The sequence below is a fragment of the Manis javanica genome, chromosome 10 (assembly GCF_040802235.1).
Source record: "Manis javanica isolate MJ-LG chromosome 10, MJ_LKY, whole genome shotgun sequence".
Classification (NCBI taxonomy): domain Eukaryota; kingdom Metazoa; phylum Chordata; class Mammalia; order Pholidota; family Manidae; genus Manis; species Manis javanica.
The window spans coordinates 102,755,093-102,776,440 of record NC_133165.1 but is presented as its reverse complement, the minus strand read 5'-3'; the positions used below and the strand labels follow the sequence as shown (position 1 = coordinate 102,776,440).

At 34.8% G+C, this 21,348-nt stretch overlaps 1 protein-coding gene across 9 annotated transcripts in view; it reads right to left on the bottom strand.

The window, feature by feature from the left end:
* HCFC2 (host cell factor C2) overlaps positions 1-21,348 on the bottom strand; it is a 93,238-nt gene that overhangs the window by 33,691 nt on the left and 38,199 nt on the right. For 7 of the 9 annotated variants that reach the window (XR_012121546.1, XR_012121545.1, XM_073213734.1 and 4 more), the window contains exons 10-15: positions 14,124-14,301; positions 10,967-11,170; positions 10,341-10,414; positions 8,179-8,316; positions 4,187-4,372; positions 3,315-3,600 (exon numbers count right to left, since the gene is read on the bottom strand). Coding sequence is in view for 7 of the 9 variants with exons in the window: in XM_073213734.1 (XP_073069835.1) it covers positions 3,315-3,600; positions 4,187-4,372; positions 8,179-8,316; positions 10,341-10,414; positions 10,967-11,170; positions 14,124-14,301 (1,066 nt within the window). In the remaining 2 variants the exon portion in view is untranslated. Of the gene's footprint in view, positions 1-27; positions 3,601-4,186; positions 4,373-8,178; positions 8,317-10,340; positions 10,415-10,966; positions 11,171-14,123; positions 14,302-21,348 lie in introns of those variants that run through there. The other 2 variants (XM_073213738.1, XM_073213739.1) reach the window with 2 other exon arrangements.

Here is a 21,348-nt window from a genome sequence, read left to right as displayed (position 1 = left end):
GTAGTTCAAAATAAATAACACCTGTAATTGGTTATAGTATAAAAGGTGCTTTATTTTACATATCATTGGTATACAATACATAAAACTGCCTGAAATCAGTCTTCAAAAACATAACTGTTAGCTTTACCTTAAATGGCCAAAGACCAAGTCTGTTTTGCAACCTACTTCATTGATGATCAGATGACTACAATAATTTTAAATACTAATAATCTCTTCATATCTAAAGTTACAAATAATTTTTCTGCTACAAGTGCTGCAATTTTTAAATTAAAAACATCTTCAGTTAAAGTAGACCATATCTCTAACCAGAACAAATCTTTCCTAGTCTATAAGCATTTGAAATGATGGATCAACAGTTTCATCTTCTTATACATGACTATATTTATCTAATTGGGTTATAGGACAGGGGGCCTCATACATGCAATCAGATTATTTGTTTTTTTTAATGCAAATAAAACTGAGTTTATAATATCCTATTTCTAGTTAAGCTGCCAAAACAGTTTACTAAACTAAAATGAAGCCAATACAATATTTTAGAAAACATAATTCTAAGAGCATGCAACATCAAAATCTTTTACTGCATATGTGAACCAAAGTTGCAGAGCCCAGGAAGAGGACTGTGACCAAAAGGCTTGTATATCTGAATTGCTTATCCAGCTGGGAGGAGGGAAGAAAGTAATTTAATTCAGTGTAAATTCTCTTCTGAAAGATACTGCATGATATACCCCACTGCTACTCAAAAGGATCTTCACTTAGAAAATGTGCAAATCATAAGAACCTAAATGCATGTCTCCTGCTTTCTGCCCCAATTCATTCTATTCTTGAACACACCAGCTCAAAGATCTCTCACCTACTAATACCAAAGCCACAGAGATTTCTTAATGGCATCTTTCAGTTACCAATCACTTATCAGAGAGATAAATGTGACTGATGCTTAATGTACAAATGCCAGAAAAAGGTAACAGAATCTGGGCTAATTCTCAAAGTAAAAACATTTGTTATTTTTAAAAATCCCTTGGTGTAGAAACACTGCCTTACTCTTTAGAAAATAAGACATATGTTAGAACCACAGGTTTATATTCACCTCCTGGTCTAGAACAGTAGAGAGTTTTAAGCAAAGTAAACTAAGCCAAATACTAAATACATATAAATGTGCAGATTCAAACAAATATTCTACTCTTTGCTGAAAGTCAACTTATTCCTTGTCATTAGGAGAAGTGCTTCATGATGCAAACTGTTATTTAATGAAGAGAATAAGGGACTAAAAAGCCAGACTTTTTCTATTAAAGCAAAGAGATCATTAAAATAATTGGGCTTGAAAAATATAGTTACTATAACTTTCCATTCTTACCCTTTTTATAACTAAACGCACACATACACACAACAAACCCTAGCATTTAATATGTGCAAAATTGCTTACCATTTATTTTAACTTTGGTTAAGTATTTGTTTAGCCTATATCAGACATATTATGGAAGCTATATAAATGATTACAAACACAATAATGAGGTAAGTTAAAATTCTACTAGTGCAAAAAGCAAGCATATGCCAAAAGCAAAGCATATGAGTTAAACAAATGCAAAATGAAAGCTCTCAGCAAGGGAGGTGCTGGGATAACAAACCAGAAAAGCTCCTTGTAAACATTGTTTGTAAAGTATTCATTTAAAGATTAAGGATTCATACAGCCACAAAAAAGGTATTCTAACACCATAGTAGTGCATTTATTTTACCTTTAGAGTTTGGAAATCACTCATTACGTGTCTAACAGTTTGCATATTTTCTTCAAGAGAAACTTAATTAGTGAGACACATTAATTACAAACACTGTAGTATAAAAATCCCAATTCTTTACAAAAATTATATATTAAAATATTCTATACACTTTAAATTAAGAACTGGAACATACATATATATCAATTCTGCACAATTAAATCCATCTTTGCTGGGAGTATTATACATGAAGTTTGAGGACATAGCTACTCAGTCAACCTAAACTGGCATAAGGTTACACAGTATAAAAAGCTAAGACCTATGTCCCTGCAGTTACTGCAGCTCTTAGCTTGAAATATCTTTTCTGCAATTATTTTATTGCTCTGTATATTCATTCCAGATTTGAATAGGCAGTGGGACTATGAAATTTCTAAAAGGTTTAAAACAAGTTACCTGTAGCAGAGTATCCATAATGCCTATCTGCATCTTTAAGGTTGTAATGGAACCTGAGTTAGCTGTCTAATGCTTATATTTCAGTTGTAAAAAAGTTTATACAATTTCAAGGTAAAAACAATGCAAAAATAAAACATTTGGAGCATTTACAAAAATCTTACAAATGTTTAAAACACTATTTCAAAACGTGTGTCCTTTAAGGTGCTTCTTTCTTTCTGCAATAAGGAGAACATGTACTTTAATTTTGAATTTTAAATTATGAATGTTTTAGTTTCAGCAAAAACAAAGTTACAGCCATTAAGACAAATGTTAAAATGTTTAGGGATATACTTCCTTCTGATGAAAATACAGAATTTCAGTACTGAAAGGGACCCTAAGAATAAATTCCTTTAACTCCTTCATCTATTGATGAGGAAATTCAGGACCAGGTTAAGTTAAGTGCTTTGGCCAAAAATATATTCCAGTATATCAGCCTGGTATGAATCAAGAGAACCCATTATTCTTTTTGGACATGATTCTTGGAAAATAATAAAAATTCAAAAGCAGAGTTTCTGAACTTGCCTCTTTCTTTTTTTATTTCTTAAGTTCTGTGCTAACTGTAGATAAACAAATAAATGGATTAAATGGCTACTAAAAATTAGTATCACAAATATCATCCAGTAGAAGATAGTTGTTAGAGGACCACAGCTCGTATAGAATAAAGTCAGAGAAGAACTCAAAGACAGGGCCTTTACAATGTAGAGAATATTAACTATATAAGACGGCACAGTGTACAACAGCCAGTTACTAGAATCATCTCAGTAACTCTAGGATGACTGAGTTACATGGTCTTTATAAAAGATATTGGGGTAATAAAGCTTTTTAGCTTTTATCTTAATTTTACTATTTTCTTTTATAAAAGAGCTATAACTGTAAGGAAGAATCCATATACTAATTTTCAGAGAGTCTTTGCTTCTTTTCTATTTTTATTTGGATCTAGAATTAAGCAAATACATTTTAAGAACAACTTACAAACTCAAATTCAAAACTGCTAGCAATACAGAGAGAATACTCTTTTAAATGACAAATCTTCATAACCAGTTACTAATAAATAATCATCACAATAGCTTCAGTTTTAAAAAATTCAATTTAAAGGTGCTTTTTTATTGTTACCTTGAAGCCATCGAACTTGTGTAGCCGGTCCATATCCCTTTTCATTCTTTGCTGATATCCTGAACACAATGGCAGGCCTGGATGTATAATCAATATGGGCATTTGCAAGTTGCCCAGCAGTTACTACACATGATGTCTTAAGACCACAGTAAATCCTCATAAACACAAGCTGACTTGGGTTATCTTGTATTTGTGCTGTGCGAATAGCCAAGTAGGCTGAATATTCCAAAATATTTCCAGAAGGTGAAGTTGGAGGTTCCCAGGAAAGATGGATACCCTCAATATTCTTGAAGAGAGGGGAGGAAAAAATAGGTAAAGATTCTGAAGTTTTCTCTATTATTACTATCTTTAGAACACAAAATGCTGCTTTTTGCTGAAGTAATTGCATTATATGTTAGAATTTTTATTGCTGATATTGGATCTACAATGTTTAATTCATGCCCACTTTCAAAAACATAACTAGGCCTAAACATCTGCCTGTACTATCCCAAAAAAGGGATTTTTCTTACCAGAAAGCAGACCTTCTCTCCTCTAAGGAGGAGCAGGACCTTAGGATAAAATATGATTCAATTTCATGTGTTCTCTTAAAATCCTCCACTAACTTTTCAGTTCCATACAATAGAACAAAGTTAATGTTAAGACACACAGCAAATTTTCTTGACTTCCTGTAATCTGGATGTTATGATACTGCTTAAAATTTGGTCCTTAAAATATCAAGAGTGATTAGCAAAAAAAATTTTTTTAAACTTTTAATCCACCCATTTCAGACATCTCTCATTCCATCAGACATTAACAGAATCTCTAAACTGAGTTTTAGATCATGTACGAAGTTTCAGTAACTTAAATCACCAAGTCTTGACCTGAGGTCTCACCTTAGAAATTCTGACTGCAGAAGGAGCTCCAGGAAAACCAGGAATGCATGTTTTAAATTCGCTGATTTTGCTGAAAGGGCCTATTCCACAACCATTGATGGCAGCAACCCTGAATCTGTATCCTGTCCCTGGAACCAGATCTTGTTTCTTAAGTAAACTGTAGTCAGGCACGTCTGCATTTCCAGACTAAGATGTAATACATGCAAAAGTCAAAGAAAAGGGGCAATTAATTATATTTTCATTAAACTATAAAACTTTTAAATAATGAGTTAAGTTTTAAGGTTTTAATTCACATGAATTTCCCTTTTTCACACATGGAATGAAAACTCAAATAGAAAAGCAATTAAGCCCATAAATTGGTGATTTTTTAATGCATTAGAAAAGTACCCTTTTCAGTTCAGAATCACTGATTACAAAGGTAAATGTGATAAAAACTCTCAACAAAGTGGGTATAGAGGGCAAGTACCTCTACATTAAATAAAGGCCATATATGACAAACCCGCAACCAACATCATACTTAACAATGAGAAGCTGAAAGCTTTTCCTTTAAGATCGGGAACAAGACAAGGATGCCCATTCTCCTCACTTTTATTCAACATAGTTCTGGAGGTCCTAGCCATGGCAATCAGACAAAACAAAGAAATACAAGGCATCCAGATTGGTAAAGAAGAAGTTAAACTGTCCCTGTTTGCAGATGACATGATATTCTACATAAAAAACCCTAAAGAATCCACTCCAAAACTACTAGATCTAATATCTGAATTCATCAAAGTTGCAGGATATGAATTAATACACAGAAATCTGTTGCATTCCTATACACTAACGATGAACTAGCAGAAAGAGAAATCTGGAAAACAATTACATTCACAATTGCATCAGAAAGAATAAAGTTCTTAGGAATAAACCTAACCAAGGAAGTGAAAGACCTACACTCTGAAAACTACAAGACACTCATGAGAGAAATTAAAAAATTACCAATAAATGGAAACATATGCTGTGCTCATGGACAGGAAGAATTAACATTGTCAAAATGGCCACCCTACCTAAAACAATCTACAGATTCAATGCAATCCCTATCAAAACACCAGCAGCATTCTTCAATGAACTAGAGCAAATAATTCTAAAATTCATATAGAAGCACAAAAGACCCCAAATAGCCAAAGCAATCCTGAGAAGGAAGAATAAAGCAGGGGGGGGAATACACTTCTCGACTTCAAGCTCTACTACAAAGCCTCAATAATCAAGACAATTTGGTACTGGCACAAGAATAGACCCATAGACCAATGGAACAGACAAGAGAGCCCAGATATAAACCCAACCATATATGGTCAATTAATATATGATAAAGGAGCCATGGATATACAATGGGGAAATGAGAGCCTCTTCAAAAGCTGGTGTTGGCAAAACTGGACAGCTACATGTAAGAGAATGAAATTGTATTATTGTCTATCACCATACACAAATACACAAAAGTAAACTCAAAATGGATCAAAGACCTGAATGTAAGTCATGAAACCATAAAACTCTTAGAAAAAAACATAGGCAAAAATCTCTTGGACATAAACATGAGCGACTTTTTCATAAACATATCTCCCTGGACAAGGGAAACAAAAGCAAAAATGAACAAGTGGGACTATATCAAGCTGAAAACCTTCTGTACAGCAAAGGACACCATCAATAAAACAAAAAGGCATCTTACAGTATGGGAGAATATATTTGTAAATGACATATCTGACAAGGGGTTAATATCTGAAATATATAAAGAACTCAAACACCTCGACCACCAAAAAGCAAATAACCCTATTAAAAAATGGGCAGAACAGACACTTCTCCAAAGAAGAAATTCAGATGGCCAACAGGCACATGAAAAGATGCTCCCCATTGCTAATCATCAGAGAAATGCAAATTAAAACCACAATGAGATGTCACCTCACACCAGTTAGAATGGCCAACATCTAAAAGACAAACAATAATAAATGCTGGTGAGGATGCGGAGAAAGGGGAACCCTCCTACACTGCTGGTGGGAATGTAAACTAGTTTAACCATTGTGGAAAACAGTATGGAGGTTCCTCAAAAACCTCAAAACAGAAATACCATTTGACCCAGGAATTCCACTACTAGGAATTTACCCTAAGAATGCAGGAGCCCAGTTTCAAAAAGATATATTCATTCCTATGTTTATCACAGCACTATTTACAATAGCCAAGAAATGGAAGCAACCTAAATGTCCATCAGTAGAAGAATGGATAAAGAAGATGTGGTACATACACACAATGGAATATTATTCAGCCATAAGAAGAAAACAAATCCTACCATTTGCAACAACATGCATGGAGCTAGAGGGTATTATGCTCAGTGAAATAAGCCAGGCGGAGAAAGACAAGTATTAAATGATTTCACTCATCTGTGGAGTATAAGAACAAAGCAAAAACTGAAGGAACAAAACAGCAGCAGAATCACAGAACCCAAGAATGGACTAACAGTTATCAAATGGAAAGGGATTAGGGAGGATGGGTGGGAAGGAAGGGATAAGGGGGAAAAGGGGGCATTACGATTAGCATGTATAATGTAGGGGGGGTGACACAGGGAAGGCAGTATAACACAGAGATGACCAGTAGTGATTCTACAGAATCTTACTACGCTGATGGACAGTGACTGTAATGGGGTATGCGGTGGGGACTTGATAAGGGGTGGAATCTAGTAACCACACTGTTGCTCATGTGATTGTATATTAATGATACCAAAAGAAAAAAAAAAGTAAATGTGTGTCCTGCACATGAAGAGTATGAAGGTAGAAAAAAGACGAACACCTGCTATAAACAAAGTAACAACTATCCCACTTCCAGGTAACTTAACTTGGAGTAGACATTTCAGAAGTTTACTGTCAAATACTCTACCCAGGAGCAACACCCTTTGGATACAGGCAAACAAGCTTAACAGAAAATAAATGACTAGCATATAGTATTGATTGTTTTAAAGATTAATACTCAGCAGGAGCTGAGTGTTATATAATTGGACTGCATATTCTGGGTAGGAAGATTGTAACAGTTACAACTTTCAAACAATTTTTATATATTAACTCTCACTATACCACTGTAAGACAGGTAGCATCAATGTATCATCCCATATTTAAGGGAGCTGTGTTATCACCCTTCTACAGATAAAGTTCAACAAATGACATGTCCAAGGTCACACTGTTGAGAGTTAGACTTAATGACTCAAACCCAACTTTATGGGGTCTGAATTTTATGCTCTTTTTTTTCTTTTCGGAAAAAGAGCTACTAGGTCCTTAGATATGGACACTGCCTTACATATGAAATCAAACTATAGTGTCATTACTAACAAATGTGTTAATATGTATACAAACATAAATATATCAATACTAACAAATCATTGACCAGGATTTCTATTTTTGTCAAAAACTGGAAGAATTCAATATGAAAAAGGGACACCTTTGGGAAATAATGTTAGAGAAAGTAATATATAATCATAAGTGACATCTTTGATCAAAGTACAGATCTTATCTATTTGTACCATATAGATATATGAGGTTCTCTTTAGGGGGTTCAGAATCAAGGGAAAATTCCACTGTATTCAACAACCCAGAGGGACTTGAAAGCTTTTGAAATTGTGAAGTCAGGAATCAAAGAAGTTCTCAGAAAGAAAATGTTCCATTCTCTAAAACACACCAGGTAACAAAGTAAGAGATATTTTTTTAAAAATCCTTATATGTACCTGCCAGGCCATATTATTTATGACTCAAAATCGAGCTCAGTGATTATTTAAGAATTTTTAAATGACCTGCTTGTGATATATCTTATAGAAAGAGCCCTACAAAATACAAGATAACTAAATATATAGAACTCTCAATTACAGATTGTGAACAGATTTCAATTTTCACTCATTCAATTAACTTGAATCAAGGTTACAAAAAACAAATCTCATTCTTAAGGCATAAAGGTCACAGTGCAGAAAATATATCAACAGCTACCTTTGAGATGCTTTGCTTCCCTTTCGGCAGCAAATAAAACTGGCTCACCAAAGCTGTATTATTTTTAAAAATTCCTACGTCACACCACTGTCGTTCTCCTGCTTTCATTGTGACCACTGGATTTGAAGGAGTCTCTTTCTAATTTCAGAGAAAGAAAAATTTATGAAGACTCTTACTGAGCATATAAGAAATTTCAAGACTTAAAAAATCCATGCAGTGATCTACAAGTAGGTATATGGGTAAACACCACAATATTAATAGCTCATATGTAAATAAACTCTTAACAGATTAGGTCAACTGACAGTGAAATAGGGATGCCAATTCAAACACAGGAGTGACAGGCATTCTCCAGGTCAGTAGCTCTGTACTATCAACCTAGCTGGAGTTAGCATGCTTTCCAATCAGTGATATGTTAAAATGCCAGCTGTTTCATAGAACATTGTCATTTCAGAGACTTTCTTGGAAAATGTAATCCCCTTAGTGTGACATTACAACTTGCTCCAAAAGGAGCAAATAGGGAAAAATTCATTCCAAGCTGGCTTATTTCTAGATTCAAAAACAACTAGCAGAAATTGAGTGATCTTTGCACTTGAAATACCTGTGATTCTCCAAACCTAAAAGGAGAAAAAATGTTCAAAACTAAAATGCAATTTGAATATACTTTTGATATACTAAAGAGGAGCAGATTAAACAGTTTTATATTTTTTACCTTGCTTTAATAAAAACAGACTTCCTCTACCTTAAGCTACTTTTAGTGATAAGTGAATTATACTTATCCCTGGAACTAACCTTTTTAAGCCATCTTCTTTATAAATGAGACACTGTTTCCAGAAGCTCAAAACAAATGTGCACTTCAGTTATTTATTTCTGTCTTAAATATATAACAGCAGAGGTACATGCTTATAATTCACATTATTTGTTATTTAGGCTATCACACATGACAAAATGAGCTTACTAGCAGAGTCTTCAAAGTTTAAAAAAAGGAATAGCTTTAAACTTGCTTTCATTTTGAAAGTTGTAAATACTCTCTTCAACAACTTTTATAAAACAACTGGCTCCAACTGCATTAACAAATTCCATTTTGGTGATGCATTGCAAAATAGATTTAAGAGAAAAAAATGTTCATTTTAATAATTATTCCCTAAAAAGAGGCTAAAAACACTAGGACTTAACATTCTGGAAAGGTGAAAGCTGATGAAGGTAATTAGATTATCAAAATCTATAAAATCATGACTGAAAGAAAACTAAAAGTATAGACAATACTTGAAGATTCTAAAAGGTATATGAGGTCAAATAAAAACTCTAGCTCATAGCCATAAAGTTTAAAAGACTGATTATTTAAAAATAAATTTAAGAGTATATACAAACACATATGTATTACCCTTATATTATCTAATTGAGACACTTGGTATATTTTTGAGGTACATTCCTAGCATTTTAAGTTTGGTGACACACTGACGAATTCTGGCCTTCCATAAAACAACCCAGTGTCAGAGATTATTGGGTTACCTTAAGTGTAAGTCTAACCCAATACTGCAATACTATGTTGTTTTTCTGCTAAGTAGCTAGCAATAGAGCCATTCAAGTTTTATGTTCCATAACATGTCCTTTTCCTCTTTAAACCATTAATACAATTTAGATATATATACATACATATGTTCACATGGACACACATTTCTGATAATGTAAGTAACACATTTCATTATTAAAAATAATTGAAATATTGAACTGAAAGCTTAAGAAAAAAGCAAAAATTATCTGTGGTCCCACAACCTGGAGAAAGTCACCTGACATTGTAGGGTATATGTGTGTGGACTCACATGAGAGTGTGACTGTATGCATTGTGTATATTTTTAAAATAAAATTGGGATTATAGTATGTATGTGTGTATATATACATGTATGTTATATATACACATATTTTATACATATGAACACACACACATATATATATACACGCACAGATTACTTTTTATCCAGCTTTTTTCACTTAACATTATACTGTGAACATTTTCTTATTTAACCTTTCATTTCTCAGTCTATGTCAAGTCATTACTAAAGGACACCCAAAAATATTTTCATAATTTATGCTGAAGTTGCTCAGCATTTAAAAGCGCACTTAGTCATCTATAAATACATATCATCTCCTGGTCATATACTTACAGAAAATGGCATCACTGCAGCATGTGCCTCTACACGGCTGATCTTAGTTGCAGGCAGTGCACATGTTTCATCAACTAAAAATCAAACAATTCATCAGATAAGACATAATCACTTATCAAGCAGACACATTAAAATATTATTTATAAATATATAAAAAATAGCCACAGAGAGAAAATCATAATTGGAAATACAGATCCTCTAACTCAAACTAAGTCATAAAGTCCATTTTTCAAGGGTTTGATGACCAGCTAGAACTTCAGAGAATGTTTACCAAAGATGAAACACAATTCCTACTGCAAAAGAATAAAATGAGAATTTACAAAATCATAAATCAATCAGGCTGGGAGAATTGTTACTCCATAGTTTAGAACTAATATTTTCTAAGGAAAAATAATTTGCTGAATATATTCACAGGAGAAAGAGGCATTCTGGTTGTACTTCAGTGAGCACTGATTTAAATATTTTATGGAAGCAGCAGAGATTATATATATTCCAATTGCAATGCTTTATATATGTTTATATGATTCAATCCAAGATGAAATACAATTCCCATCTAAAACAAATATGTTTGATGAATTTATTTACAAAAATGGTTCAAAATACAGTATGTGAAACACATTTCAAACCTTCAGATTTGGTACTGAATGTTGTTAGTGAAGTTTCATCTTTAACAACTGCCCCATTTGTACTGGATGATTCAGTTTTAATGGTCTGCTGGGTTACCATAGTTTGTGCGCTGGAAACAGTACTGGATACAGAAGTTTCAGGGATTACTGTTCTTAAGTCCAGGCAACTACTTAGAACACCTATATCTGCTGAAGTGTGAGGACCTAAAATTAAAGGGAAAAGACCAATTATTAACATAATACCTGCTGATACTGTTATCTTATAGTTCTTGTACAATTCTTGGTATTTTCAATTTTAAAATCATAAACATGGGTACTACAAATGTCATTCATATGATTTAATTATTAGGAATAAAATGTTAAAAGTGCATTATATCCATAATGAATGTCCAATTTCTCAGCTCCTTCCTCCATTCTGAACACTGCATCATTGTTCTCAAACTCTACTAAATCATAATCAAATGGCCTTACCTCCTATTTTAGGGCAAAAAATAGAGATCATCAGGGATGCATACCATCAATTTTCTGCTTTTGCCTGTCCTAAACTAGAAACATATTTGTCACTGTGCCTATCCTTTCCATCTTCTCTTCCATTTTAGAGGATGAGCTGACCTCTCTCTTAAGGAAGTTTAATCTAAATCTATGGTGCTTATCTATCCTCCCCCTATATTTTGGGACTCTCTTTCAATCATTCTTCCAGGTTTTCAAATTCTTTTTCTTCAGTAGTTTTTGGCACTTGGTGCATAAACATTATCAAGTCTCTGAAGAAAACAAACATACATCTTCCCTGACCACACAAGACTTCTCCCATTACCATGTCCTCTGGCTAATTCCTTTCGGAGCAGTCTCTACTTCCTTCACCTCTGCAGTTCTGGTTTCTAGCATACTACTCTAATGAAATGGCTCTGGCAGACATCAATGATTTCTAACGGATACTTTTCAATTTTCACATACTTGACCTTTTTGCAATGTCAACAGTACTAACCACTCCCACTCCTTTTTGAAGCTGTTTCTTTTTATGAGTTATATCCATTCATCCCACAATATTGAAGATTTACTATCTACCACATATTGTTTCTATGTTGCTTTCCATAATGGTTAAACAAAGCAAGCATGGTCACATCTCATGAATTTATAGTCATGTGGTAGAAGACCACATGCATACATAATATATGTATAGTCACAAAGTGTGATGCCTACTATAGAGGAAAAAAATACACCAATCTTTTTGGTTCCTTTCTTAACCTTTTAGAAACCTCTTTCAATCTCTTTAGCTGGCTTCTCTTCTTCAAATGATTCTTTAAATGCAGGTGTTCCCAAGCCTTTTGTTTTCTCCCTTTACATGTTTTCCCTGTACTTTAACTCCCATTCACAAATTACGCATCTCTCAAATACATAGGTCCTGGGCACTGTACCAAGTGCTGGAAAGTCAGATAAGGCCCCTGGTCTTGTACAGCTTATATTTCAGATAATTTTAACTTCTAAATTTATCTTCTAGCCAAAAACTGCCTTGTAGACTCCAGACCTATATATCCAACTGCCCATTAGAAATCTTTACCAGTATGTTCCTCAAGTGCCTCAAAAAAAGTAGGTTCCAAGTTGAACCTATCTTTTGCCCAAATCTGTTCTTGCTCCCATATTGCCTATCTTGATGGGCAGTACCACCATCATGGACGGTTTTCCCATTTGCCTAGTATTAATCAAAACTGCCTTATAACATAGGATTTAGAATGCATTTAAAAACCGAGTCACTTCAACCTATTTTTCTCATAACCAAATCTATATTTCTCAGTTTCTAAGTCTGAAAGATGCTACTTTCTACAAGTTACTAAAATGATGCATTTTCCCCTCTCCATTCCACCTACTGCTTTAGTCTCTATGCATCTCCTGGAATCCTAAAATAACCCCCTAACAAGTCTCCCAATTATTTCCTATTATAGTTCTTAAGTGAGGGTGAGGCTGGAGTGCCTTTAAAAAAAAACAACACAATCACTCTTCCACTTTTGAAGTATACCAGCTATTCCAACTGGCAGGGGAAAAGCCCAGTCTCCTCTTGTTAACTTGAAATTGGGGAACCATTCATTCACACATTTGAATGTTTATGATCTGCCAGATACTGTCATTGTACAACTACTCTGGTTTTCCCATTTGCCTAGTATTAATCAAAACTGTCTTCTAACATAGGATTTAGAATGCACTAAGATTCTGAAATCTCAAAGTTCGTATTTGTTTTTAGGAGTATAAACTTCTTTACAAGATAGATACAGAAAATCACTATAAGAAAGAAATTTAAACTGAGAACCAGGACCAAGCTTTTATAATTTTGACCAAATGATCCCCTTACATCAAAAAATCAATACCACAAAAGTTTTCTCCTCTTCTACAAAGAATTAAATGAGAAAAATTATATGAAATTATTTTACTTGAATATTTGTGTCTACCATGGACTTATAAAGAAAAACAGAAAAATCTAAAAACTCATCATGTTAAATTTGAATCACTGAAGAGGAATTTATATTAGCTGTCATGACTTTTTCAAATTAAAAATAAAGTCACATGTTTCTATGCCAGAGATATATCAGAAAGTGATTTATAAAATAATTTAGATATTGAAACCTGAGGCAATGCTTCATATATCTCAAATGGTACCAGAATATTAGAATGAACTTATCTTAAATATAAGGACTGCCAACTTACAAGCTGTCCCATGAATGCAATGGGCTAACCAACAGCTCTCATAAATGAACTATCTTTCTGAGGATAATACAGTTACTTGCTAATAGGCAAATATTTACTAAGTGATTACTATTTACCAGGCATGGATATAAGTATTGGGGAAATAAATATGAACAAGAAAATCCCTGCCCAAAATAAATGATTTCAGATAGTTACAAGTGCTAAGAAAAGATAGTGACTTGTATACACTGGCCAACCTCAAATGTCATACAAGAGCTTGCCTCACTTGATGTCCACAGATCTTAACTAATCATTAATATCAGGGATGTCATCTTGACATCACATTAACCAGGGTCAATACAGTAGGTACATTATTTTGAAAATAGATAAAAACTATGTAACATTTACTTTTTCAAAGACTAAAAATTCTCAACCATTTCTAGAAAAAGCTTTAGCTTTATTTAAAACATCATCCTTATACCTTCATTTTTCCTTAGCATATCCATCACACAACTATTATGATTAGAAGCATTAGTTGCCAAAGATGAATGTAAAATGGCATTAGAATCAGTTGATGCTTTGAGATCAGGTTTGTTTTTCACCGAAGTTCCTTTCACAGATGTATGTTCAATTTTTGCACTGTTCATTGTATCACTGATCTACAAGGAATAAAATAGTTCATTGTGATAATCAACATTCAATTAAACAGAAATACTGGTAAAAAGCAAGCAAAATAATTGACAATTTAAATGTTTTTGAAAATAAATTTGCCAAAATATAAAAGTTTAAATTACATTCTTAATTTGTATAAGATTATTCTTTAAATTTTACAGTAGTTTAAGAATACAATTTCTTTTCACTTAATCTGCATTCTCAAAAAACCAGTCCTAAACGGGAAAGGGAGGGTATATTTTGAGGGAAAAAATTCCTGTAAGTGGTAGTTGGTAGCCAAGCAAATACATATGTAACATAGGCATTATCAAAACCACAGATTTTAACATTCTGGTCAAATTTTCTTAACAAGGTCAGACATGTATACAAAAGATGTGATAAGTCCTAAAAGTAAAATTTCAGTTACATATGGAACATTCAACCAAATGAATTATTCTGTATGACTGATATTCTTTACATAAACATTTTAGATAGGAATCTTCCCAATTACATTTTTATCTTCTTAAACACACTATAATGAACACATTTAAAGTTTTTGATAATTTGAGTTATCAGTGTGAACATCAGTTATTACATAGCAGTACCCAAAGGTCTACTAAGCCAGAAAGTGACCTGGCTTCATTTAAATCGCTGCCCCTATATAATTTCCTGTTTTTTGGTTACTTCTCTTATCTCTACCCTTATTGTCAATGAAACTATATTGTCAATCACAATTTCTCATGGCTCTAAGGATACCTGCCCATAACACGCCCTGTGCTTCCCTTTGAACTGATGATGATACTGCTACTATTAGTAAGTGATGATGATGACAGCTGCAACCATTAGGGAGCATCATACTATGTGATGGGCATTTGATACATACTTATAAAGTCTGTATTTCATTAAATCCTCACAAAAATTCTATATATTAGATAATGGATTAAGTTTATATTTAAAGAAATCTATAAATTGGACCCTAAGCTTATAGATGAAAAAAATGAGACTCAGAGATCTTAAATAATAAACCCACAGTCCAGAAACCACTAAGTAGCACAGCTAGGATTTGATACCTAGGTTTATTGTACTTCAAAGTCCCCATGTTATAATGTCTCTACTGTGTTCTTTGCTTAAAAATCAGAAAGCCAAGCAAGAATCTGCAATGGAGAAAAGATAGTCTCTTTAATAAATAGTGTTGGGAAATGGGACAGTACCTACAAAAGAATGAAAGTGGATTACTACCTTAGGCCAAACACAAAAATAAACTCAAAATGGATTCAAGACCTAAATATAGAACTTATAACCATAAAACTCCTAGAAGAAAACACAGGCAGTAAACTCTTGAACATCAGCATTAATAATTTTTTTCTGGATATGTCTCCCCAGGCAGGGAAACAAAAGCAAAAATAAATAAGTGGGACTACACCAAACAAAAGTTTCTGCACAACAAAATGAAAAGGCAACCTACTGTTCGGGAGAATATTTTTGCAAATTATATATCCAGTAAGGGGCTAATACCCCAAATATAGAAAAGAACTCATACATTTCAACACCAACAAAGAATCCAATTAAAAAATGGACCAAGGACATGACCAGACATTTTTCCAAAGAAAACTTACAGATGGCAAACAGATACATGAAAAGGTGCTCAACATCACTAATCATCAGGGAAATGTAAATCAAATCCACAGTGAGGTATCTCACAGCTGTCACAATGACTAGTATCAAAATGACAAGAAATAATGAGCATTGGCAAGGATGTGGAGTAAAGAGAACCCTCGTACACTGTTGGTAGGAATGTAAACTGGTGCAGCCACTATGGAAAGCAGTATGGAGGTTTCTCAAGAAACTAAAAATAGAATTACCATATAATCTAGCAATTCTACTTCTGAAAATTTACCCAAAGAAAGCAAAATCAGTAATCCGAGAAGGTATATGCACTCCTGCATTTATGGCGGCACTATTTACAATAGTCAAAATGTGGAAACAACCCAAATGTCCATCAACAGATGAATGGATGAAGAAGATGTGGTTCATATATACAACAGAATATTACTCAGTCATTAGAAAGAATGAAATTGTGCCATTTGCCACAACATGGATGGACCCAAGTGAAATAAGTCAGAGAAAAAATAAATACCATGTAATTTCATTTATGTGTAAATTTACAAAATAAAACTGAAACAGACTCATAAACACAGGAACAGACTAATGGTTGCTATAGGGAAGGATGGATGGAAGGGCGGGTGGAAGTTGCTATAGGGAAGGTGAAAAAATTAAAAAGCCAGTTTAACTAAAATTGTGTAAAAGGAGAATTAAATAAACCCTGAGACTTTTGTTTAAACATCAGATCAAACACATATGTTTCAAGAGATTCTTTCAAAAATCTAACTCAAATAATCTTAAAGGGATTTTTTTAAGTACAAAGGTATATACACTTATAAGTACAAAGAGAATGGGAGAAGAGACAATAAGTAAAAGATAAAAAACCGACAAAGTTTAAAGCTAATAGCTTGTAGGTAGAAAGTCACTAAGAGGCAAACCATTTGTGCTGAAGAGCCCAGAAAGGCTTGGGAACTGGAACCATCAAGTCTTTTGGAAGCCTAGATACAGAGTGCAAGTAAACACCAGGAGACCATCATATGGAAGACCGTATGAAAAGCAGATGTAACCCCAGCTCTGCTTTTCCAACATACAAAGCGTAATAGATTCCTTGCCCCTATTCTAACTGAAGATAGTAAATAAGTAGAAAGGTTGAAATGTGAGGCTCTGGGCTGTGGTAAATGTCCCTCAGGTGAGGGTTGGAGAGAGGCATCCATACTGAAAATGGGAACATGAAAGCCTGAGTGCTGAACAGAGAGACCATCCTAACTCTGAATTCCCTAAGTTCCCAGAATACTAATGTCAAATGCAGCCTTATAACCCTTAATCAAGAGGTTGGAGAATTTCAGTGAAACTCATTGATCCAAGAGAGAAGATCCAAAGATACTGATACTTGCAGGTCCCCACCCAATTGCCCTCATTAAGGTCTACTAATCAACAAGCTTGTATGTACAGACTTTCTGCTATGGTATGAATGTCTGCGTACTGCACAAATTCATACAGTGAAACTTAACCACCAGTGTGATGGTATTAGAAGGTAGGGCCCTTGGGCAGTGATTAGTGGCCCTATAAAAGTGGACCAAAATCTAACCAAGGAGGTGAAAGACTTATAATCTGAGCACTACAAGACACTCATGAGATAAATTAAAGAAGATACCAATAAATGGAAACACATCCCATGCCCATGGATAGGAAGAATTAATATTGTCAAAATGCCCATCCTGCCTAAAGCTATCTATAAGTTCAATGGAATTCCTATCAAAATACCAAGAGCATTCTTCAATGAACTAGAGCAAATAGTTCTAAAATTCATATGGAACCAAAAAAGACCCCAAAAAGCCAAAGCAATCCTGAGAAGGAAGAATAAAGCAAGGGGAATTACGCTCCCTGACATCAAGCTCTACTACAAAGCCACAGTAATCAAGACAATTTGGTACTGGCACAAGAACAGACCCACAGACCAATGGAACAGAATAGAGAGCCCAGATATAAACCCAAGCATATATGGTCAATTAATATACAATAAAGGAGCCCTGGATATACAATGGGGAAATGAGAGCCTCTTCAAAAGCTGGTGTTGGCAAAACTGGACAGCTACATGTAAGAGAATGAAACTGGATTACTGTCTAACCCCATACACAAAAGTAAACTCAAAATGGATCAAAGACCTGAATGTAAGTCATGAAACCATAAAACTCTTAGAAAAAAACATAGGCAAAAATCTCTTGGACATAAACATGAGCAACTTCTTCATGAACATATCTCCCTGGACAAGGGAAACAAAAGCAAAAATGAACAAGTGGGACTATATCAAACTAAAAAGCTTCTGTACAGCAAAGGACATCAGCAGTAAGACAAAAAGATATACTAGAGTGTGGGAGAATATATTCATAAATGATGTATCTGATAAGGGTTTGACATCCAAATTATATAAAGAGCTCACATACCTCAATAAACAAAAAGAAAATAAGCCAATTAAAAAATGGGCAGAAGATATGAACAGACACTTCTTCAAAGAAGAAATTCAGATGGCCAACAGGCACATGAAAAAATGCTCCACATCCCTAACCATCAGAGAAATGCAATTAAAACCACAATGAGATATCACCTCACACCAGTTAGGATGGCCACCATCCAGAAGACAAACACAACAAATGTTGGCAAGGATGTGGAGAAAGGGGAACCCTCCTACACTGCTGGTGGGAATGTAAACTAGTTCAATCATTGTGGAAAGCAGTATGGAGGTTCCTCAAAAAGCTCAAAATAGAAATACCATCTGACCCAGGAATTCCACTCCTAGGAATTTACCCTAAGAATGCAGGAGCCCAGTTTCAAAAAGACATATGCATTCCTATGTTTATCACAGCACTATTTACAATAGCCAAGAAATGGAAACAACCTAAGTGTCCATCAGTAGATGAATGGATAAAGAAGATGTGGTACATATACACAGTGAAATATTATTCAGCCATAAGAAAAAAACAAATCCTACCATTTGCAACAACATGGATGGAGCTAGAGGGTATTATGCTTAGTGAAATAAGCCAGGTGGAGAAAGACTAGTATCAAATGATTTCACTCATATGTGGAATATAAGAACAAAGCAAAAACTGAAGGAACAAAACAGCAGCAGTCTCTCAGAATCCAAGAATGGACTAACAGTTACCAAATGGAAAGGGATTAGGGAGGATGGGTGGGAAGGAAGGGATAAGGGGGAAAAGGGGGCATTATGATTAGCATGTATAATGTAGGGGGGGTGACACAGGGAAGGCAGTATAACACAGAGAAGACCAGTAGAGATTCTACAGAATCTTACTATGCTGATGGACAGTGACTGTAATGGGGTATGTGGTGGGGAATTGATAATAGGGGGAGTCTAGTAATCATAATGTTGTTCATGTAATCGTACATTAATGATAGCAAAAAAAAGAAGTGGCCCAAGTAAGCCCTCTTACCCTTTCCATCATGTGAGAATACAATAAGAAGACAACAGTTTTCAATCCACAGAGGGTCCTCACCAGAATTTGACCATGTAGGCACCCTGATCTTGGGGCCTCCAGGCTCCAGAAATGTAAGATATAAATTTCTGTTGTTTATAAGCTACCCAGACTGTGGGATTTTGTTATAGCTGCCCAAATGGACTAAGATATTTCCAAACTCCTTTTTAATGCCTCAGTTTAAACATGAAAGGACAGCCAATCATCACCAGACATTTGATGACAATCTCTAACATGAAAGTTTGGGACCAAAACAGATTTTTTTAAATATGGGTTTGAAAAAAAGACATACTGCTGAGAGAAGAATCTAACTCCAATTTTTTTTAAAAAAGCATAATTCTTAAAGAGATATGGAAGAGATTATATTTATAAAGCAAGAACAAGATATAAGAAATAAAGAATAAGATCAGACCTTTAGAAATTAAATATGTGGTCAAATATATTTAATAGTTGATAGATCTACAAAATACATGAAATTTTTCAGAAAGCAGAATAGACAGAAAACAGTAAATAAAAATTAAAACTATTAGACTAGTAAAAGAAGACCATTATTCAATTAACAGGAGTTTAAAAAAAATAAGAGAAAATGGAAGAAAGAATCAGCAATGAAAGCCATGAGTTTCCAGAATGATGGGGTCCACTGAGTGCAGAGCACAATTAACAAAGACATATATTCTAAGGTATCATGGTTGAAATTTCAGAATACTGGAGATAAAAAGAAAAAGATTAGGGAGTCAGAGGATTAAAAATGGTGATATGAGAGGTGAGACAGAGGCCTCCTCCTAAAACCACATATAATATGAAAATATAATTAGTACAACTAATCCTGAAAGAGCAACAGGAAAGAAGGCTGTGCCAGACTGCATACACCTCGAGAAAAGAATAGACTTCATGGAACAGGGTGATATACCAAAGCCGTGACCCAGTGGGACCCAAACCCTTCCCCCACCCCAGCTCACTGGTGGGAGGAAGAAGAACAGAGCAAGAAGGGATTGGAGGCCTAGGACTGACTGTTGAACACCCAGCCCTGGAGATCTGCTCTGGGAGCACAACCTACATTGCATAGTGCTCTGGAGATTAGTGGGGTTGGAAAGCTAAGACGGGTGGAATACCTGGAGAGACTGAGATTCCAGCCACTTATGGAAAACTGATGCACATCTGGCTACTCTGGGACACAAGAAACGTGGGCAGTGTAAGAGACTTCCTAATAGCAAAAAGGCTGCTAAAGGGGCAAGGATTGCACAGAGCTTACTGCTACATGCAGCCTGCTGTATCTTCCTCCTAGCTGGCCTGCCCCTGGATCGCAAACACGCAGCCACCCTGCTCTGGCATCAGACCAGCCAGAGGGAAACCCCGCCTATGGCAGCTACAAACACAAAGCCTAGAGGCTTACACCTGTGTGCTCAGCCCACTAGTTCTGGCAGTGGAGAAAGACATAGCAGCCAGAAAGCAGGAAACAGCTCTTTCCTCCCACCAGGCACCAGCGCTGCTACCCTGTGACACCAACATCACTCCAGGGGCTGAGCAGCTCCAGAGAGCAGAGCTTTTGGGCACTAGAGGGCGCCACATACAAATATGAAATGTCAAAGGGACCTGGCTCAAACCAAAATCCCATGAACACGAGAAAAAGGGCCAAGTAAAACTGAACTATTAATCTTTCTGAAAGAGATTTCAAAATAAAAATCATAAAACATTGTCATGGAGGTACAGAAAAATATTCAAGAACTCGGGAGAATTCCAGATGGACATTCAATCATTATGGACTACAGTATCAGAAATGAAACATACAATGGAGGGATTTAAAAGCAGACTAGAAACAGTGGAGGAGATGGTAAATGGCTTAAAAATTAGAGAAGAGGAATACAAAGAAGCTGAGGCAGAGAGAGAAAAAAAGGATCTGTAGGAATGAAAGAATATTGAGAGAACTCTGTGACCAATCCAAACAAAACAATATTCGTA